This window comes from Triticum dicoccoides, chromosome 3A (genome assembly GCF_002162155.2).
Source record: "Triticum dicoccoides isolate Atlit2015 ecotype Zavitan chromosome 3A, WEW_v2.0, whole genome shotgun sequence".
In the NCBI taxonomy this organism is placed as follows: Eukaryota; Viridiplantae; Streptophyta; class Magnoliopsida; order Poales; family Poaceae; genus Triticum; species Triticum dicoccoides.
This window is the reverse complement of record NC_041384.1, coordinates 371,690,783-371,696,210: the sequence shown is the minus strand read 5'-3', so window position 1 is coordinate 371,696,210 and position 5,428 is coordinate 371,690,783. Positions and strand designations below refer to the sequence as shown.

Below are 5,428 nucleotides of genomic sequence, written 5' to 3'. Positions count from 1 at the left end.
TTTTCTCATTTTTTTGCGCAAACCAATCTAATAGTCAGTTCTACTAGGCCAAAAAGAAAAATTGCTTCCCTATAGCACTATAGTTGCCTCCGTTGCACCCAAAGTTGCCCTTGAAAAAAGTTTGACAAAATCTACTCATATAGGATCTAGTTTTGAAGAACTCGTTGTGAGAAACCTGACCATGAAAACAGAATTGAATTTCAATGCTTGAATGAAAAGTTATGGCTTTTACAACTTTTTAAACCACAAAATAAATGCACGTGGGACAAGATTTAGGCTGATTCCATCGATAGCCATGTGCGTACAGGGTGTGGCCAAACAATTTCCTCTTTTAGTATAGACAGTTGGACACAAGGACATATAATTACTATATATGGCTGTGCGCTCCAGGCAACAAACAAGCGCCGCGGCGCTCTCTAGCCACGTCATTCTTTCTTTCTTTCTTTCTTTTTTGAGGGATTTAGGAGCGCAAGCCAACAAGGCATTCCGTTGTAAACATACGAGACATAACAGTTGGCTAAATATCTCAAAACATAATACTCCGTACCTATTATGTGGAAAGTACGAAAGCAGCATCTCAACGCACAAAAGAAAACCTGTACAGAGAGACTAAAACATAGGCCCAACGTGGCATTTAGGGCCGTGGCTTTCGGAGCCCCGGCCGACCCTTTATTTCGCCAGCCAGCCCCCATTTCTTTGGATCAGCAGGCTTCCTCACCGCTTCAGCACGTAGCTTGTGGATCACATGGTAAGAGAATAGCTCAGAAAGCACGGCCTCGCTCCCCAATTTAACTTCAGCAGATCACATACTATACACGCTTTGTAGGATCCAGAAGAAGATACTAGTGGATCCTATCATTGCCATCGAAATTTAGGCCTCGGATGCCCCTTATAGTGGACTCGTAGTTGTTGCTGTTAGACTTGTGCCTAGGATCAGAGTAGTCAGGCGTCTGTGAGGTCCTCCGTGGAGCTGAGTTTCTCTGGGACGTCCCTGGACTCGCATCTGGTGCACGACTACGTGATGGTTCAGCTCCACTGCTTGGCAAATCTCGGCTACTAGAAACAGCAGGTCGCCTTGAGGACACGCCTGACCGACCCAAAAAAGTCGAACTGGACAACTACAGGTCATTCGAGGTTGAGAAATTACATTGCAGAAGGATAAATAGGATCCTTCAGGCATCCAAAGAACACCATGGTAGCAATGCTAAACAAATGAAATAGGACAAACTCACCACAGCTTCCTTCGGTGCGGACACATCTGGTCTAACTGGTGACTTCTGTTTCGATAAGCTGCCTGCATTTATTCCTGTAGGTGGAACCTGACGTCGTGTAGGATCATCTGACCATCCACTTCTTCTTCCCTCTTCGGTGGCTAAATCAGTTCAGGAGACAGTTAGCCAACCTAACAGAACCTACTCGGCCCATGGATTAGCTGAAGAAATAGCAATACAACACAAGAGTAGTTCTGAACATGCACCTGAAACAGGATGTGTGCTACTCCTAAGCAAGATAACGGGAAACAGTTTACGACCCTGCTCCACTTACATATATTATATTATTTATATTATTATGTGCACTCGTTCATTGGTGTTGCATATAATTTTGCACGAAGCATCCAACCATTATACTATTTCCTCAAATCTAATTATAAAATGTGATAATGTTACTTGTAGGGAAAAAACAGCTACTATAACAAGAATACCTGACAGTCTATTATTACATGCAATTGGAGCCATCCCCGAGCTTTGTCCTGCAGCAGCGGCCTAAAACAACAGAGCATGAACATTTATCAGATATTTATCTCCACGGACAAGTGCAGAAGGCTAGCACTTTGAGCTGTACTGACAATAGCACGTGGTGGAACACTGGTCATTTGTGACTGCTGGTATTTAAGAATGGTCCAGTCAAAAACATAATCAAACTGGAATCCTACACAGAAAAATATCCAATGAGAAGTGTCCGAAAAGTAGCTTTTTTTTTAAATGTTGCAATGCAAAACTTTATCTAGTAACATATAAATAGAAAACCAACCCTCTCGAATAAAAAGATCTCTGAACAATCTCTTCAGGTATTGATAGTCTGGACTGTCTTCAAAACGCAGTGAGCGGCAGTAATGGAAGAATGACTGAAATTCAGAAGGGTATCCACGACACAAAGCCTGAAATCGAACAAACAATTAATACACAAACTAGTTAAGTCATGATTGAATTTAAAGTGCATGAGAATCACCTCAATTGAAGTGGCAATCTTCCGTTCGCTGATTTTCTCATACTTCTGTTTCTTCGTACCGGCTTTTAAACCCTGCCATGGGAGACTGGTAACAGGGGGGCTGTTAGAACACACCAGATGACATAAAAATAGAACAAACTGAAGCTGCATAACCAACCTTCCTCTCAAGAAGTACATGAGTACATATCCAAGAGACTCCATGTCATCCCTTCTGCTTTGTTCTATTTAAAAAGCAACAGCCTTTATTCTTTAAACAAGATGGTGCATTTAAGGGCAAGAGAGATTTAATGAAGAAATAGTAACATGGTGCACTTAAAGATATGCATAGCAGATAAATGATTTAATATTCAACTTGTGAAGTGGACTAACCAATTCCAAGATGGGTGCTTACACTCGCATATCGAGCTGTCCCAGTCAAATTTTTGTTCTCCCTGTATTTCAATACACATTTGTCATACAGGCTATAGGTAGACAAGTACAAAGTCTCGTTAAGAAAAGGATGGTTAGTAATACATTTATATATTATGTCATCAATATCATTTGATATAGAAACACAGTACTGTTATGGTTCCCAGTAAAGTAACATCAGCCATTATACTATTACTGCAGAAGTGCAAATGACAATTGACTCAAGCATCAGCCTAGATATACCGGTATGGAATGTGCTGGTGTGTTGACGTGTCCCTGTATTTCTTTGCCAGTCCAAAGTCAATCATATATACCTAAAACAACATTAAGGACAAGATGTAAGCGCATATACATAATGTTCTAAATAATTTCTAGAACTGTAGGCAGGTGAACAGCACAAAAAATGACTTACCTGATTTGCTCTCTTTCCAAGGCCCATGAGAAAATTGTCTGGCTTTATATCTCGATGCAAGAAGGACTTTGAATGTATAAATTCAACTCGGTTGATCTAATAAAAATGGAAGTTAAATAGATTTAACCAGATAAAATCATCAAATAACAACAACAAAATGACAAAGACTAGCTGATCTCTGTTGTTGAGTGTACCATTTGATCAGCAAGCATCAGAACAGTTTTGAGCGACAGTTTTCTGTTGCAAAAGCTGAAAAGATCTTCAAGGCTTGGCCCCAACACATCCATAACAAGAACATTGTAGTCACCCTCAACACCAAACCACTTGACATTTGAAATCCCAGCTGCACAACCAAAAAAAAAAGTATGTCCGAATCACAACGGCAAAAAATATCTTATATTTATGGTTCAGGGAAAGAAAATGAACGGGTATTACTTCCGCCCTGCAGTACCCTGTACAACTTTGACTCATACAGCAACTGAGGATGCTTTGTCTTCACATTTTCCTGCACAGAGCAAAAGCATAAGGCCTTATCAGTCTGAACAGAACAAAGCCTGCGATAGTTTTGGGGAAATAGACTGAGTGTGACATCATAACAATCATTATTCTGACACCAATAATGCAGCAACATTTTTCCAATGCACGCCACAAATAAGGGGCTAAAATTAGAACTTCAGAATTGAAACAAGTACAATCTTGCTGATGCACTAGAGCATATGGAGATGGTTGGGCTGCATTTACCATCTATCAACTTTTCCTCTCCTATATCTTCTCTACTCTCTCTGACGTTTAATTCTTGGGAACTAAAATGAACTAATGCAAGATTGCAAATGCAGGAGAGCTTACACAGCTCAGTCCATATAATAGCAACCCGTAATCCTTGGCAGGAAATAGTTTTCAATGAATCCTGCTTCTGTATCCATCATTTACCCTTTAAGCGCAGATGGAAGTAATTAGTAAAGAAGTTTGACTGAGAGCTACCAATTCACGAAATATAAGCCTGAAGGAATAGCCAAGGTGCATATACTTTTGTTATTGTACTTTCCACAATAGTGAGATACAGTATAAGATTGCTCCAATATTTGGGCCCATTTTTACAGAAAATCATCAATTATCAAGTTAAATACCAAATAGAAATACTTGCACCTAGTATATCAAAAAAGAAAATACTGGCACTAAAAGCAATACTGCCACTGATTATAAAATCATAAACACAACTATGCTGAAATCCAAGAGAATTGTCGCGTCAACTCACAAGCTTAATCGCGACCTCCTCGTTGGTCTGCACGTTAGTACCTGCACCGACAACCCCGAGCAAGTGAAAACACACGATTTAATCAGCAATCCAGCAGAAACAGCACAAAGGCGAGAGCTTTTAGCATCAGAACGGTTCGTTCAGGCGGGGGAACAGCGCACGAACCGAGGTAGATCTCCCCGAACGAGCCGCTGCCGAGCTTACGGCCGAGGCGGTACTTGTTACCCACGCGCGGCTCCATCGGCGGCCGCGCACGCACACACGCCACCGAGCCGCCGCCTAGGTTGGGGACATCCAGCTACGGAAGAACCTGGGCCAGGGGAGGAATTGTGGGGATTGGTAGCTAGGGTTTGAGCGGTGTGATCGAAGTGTGGGATTGGGGATATTCTTTTTCTTTGTGGGGTGGTGGTGCTTTGCTTTCGCGAGCATCACCCACCAGCCACCACGCTCCGTTTAAACAGAAATGTTGGAAAGTGGAGGTGCCTGTGTGAGAGATTAACATCGCAATTCGCAACAAAAGTGACGAAAATGCCATTCTAAAATCCGAAAAATAAGAAGAAACTAATTCTGAAGAAAAAAATTGACAACACACATTGCTTTGTTTTCTAACTGTGCGTAAATTTTAGTGATGAAATGACATTTGTGGATGTGTGGGAAAAAAATAAAATGAATGCTCCAAAAGGCATTGGAATTAGTCTTTTAGCATAGATTTATGTTTTGTTATACCACATGAGCCATCACGATTTTTTGAACGCAAATGAAAGACCCACCAATGTTTATAAAAAAAGTCAGATTCTTTGAATTTTTTTACTATTTTATTTATTTATAATTCACCCGAGTTCACACCTCGGAGCAAAAACTCCATGCCTCCAAAAGGGAGATTTCATTTTATGTCATACAAAATTAATATTTCCTCCGATCCAAATTAGTTGTCGCTCCAATAAATGTATCTAGCCATCTCAAATAGAAATTAATATGAACATTTTTTCTGATCCAATGAACGATTTAAATTCTTTTACAGTATCAATGACCGATTTAGGGCCTATTTGGGACTGCTCCGCTTCACAAAAATCGGTTTTGCTTCACTAAATTCACTTTGAAGCAGTTTCATCTACAAGTTGTAG

General features: G+C 40.6%; 1 protein-coding gene across 3 annotated transcripts; it reads right to left on the bottom strand.

Annotated features, from left to right (window-relative positions):
* Window positions 1-347: 347 nt before the first annotated feature.
* Window positions 348-4,742, bottom strand: LOC119268223 (casein kinase 1-like protein 2). Of its 3 annotated transcripts, none has more exons than XM_037549801.1 (14): window positions 4,470-4,742; window positions 4,305-4,345; window positions 3,485-3,554; window positions 3,244-3,392; window positions 3,050-3,145; window positions 2,881-2,951; window positions 2,599-2,660; window positions 2,387-2,450; window positions 2,230-2,314; window positions 2,032-2,158; window positions 1,847-1,929; window positions 1,721-1,763; window positions 1,233-1,372; window positions 348-1,118 (listed from the first exon to the last, which is right to left on the bottom strand). In XM_037549801.1, exons 1-14 carry the CDS (start codon window positions 4,543-4,545, stop codon window positions 843-845), a joined length of 1,383 nt encoding a protein of 460 aa, XP_037405698.1. In that variant the 5' UTR covers window positions 4,546-4,742; the 3' UTR covers window positions 348-842. The 3 variants fall into 3 exon arrangements, with proteins under 3 accessions (XP_037405698.1, XP_037405697.1, XP_037405699.1); XM_037549800.1 differs by having other exon boundaries at window positions 1,703-1,763; window positions 4,470-4,741; XM_037549802.1 differs by having other exon boundaries at window positions 919-1,110; window positions 1,703-1,763.
* Window positions 4,743-5,428: the final 686 nt, after the last annotated feature.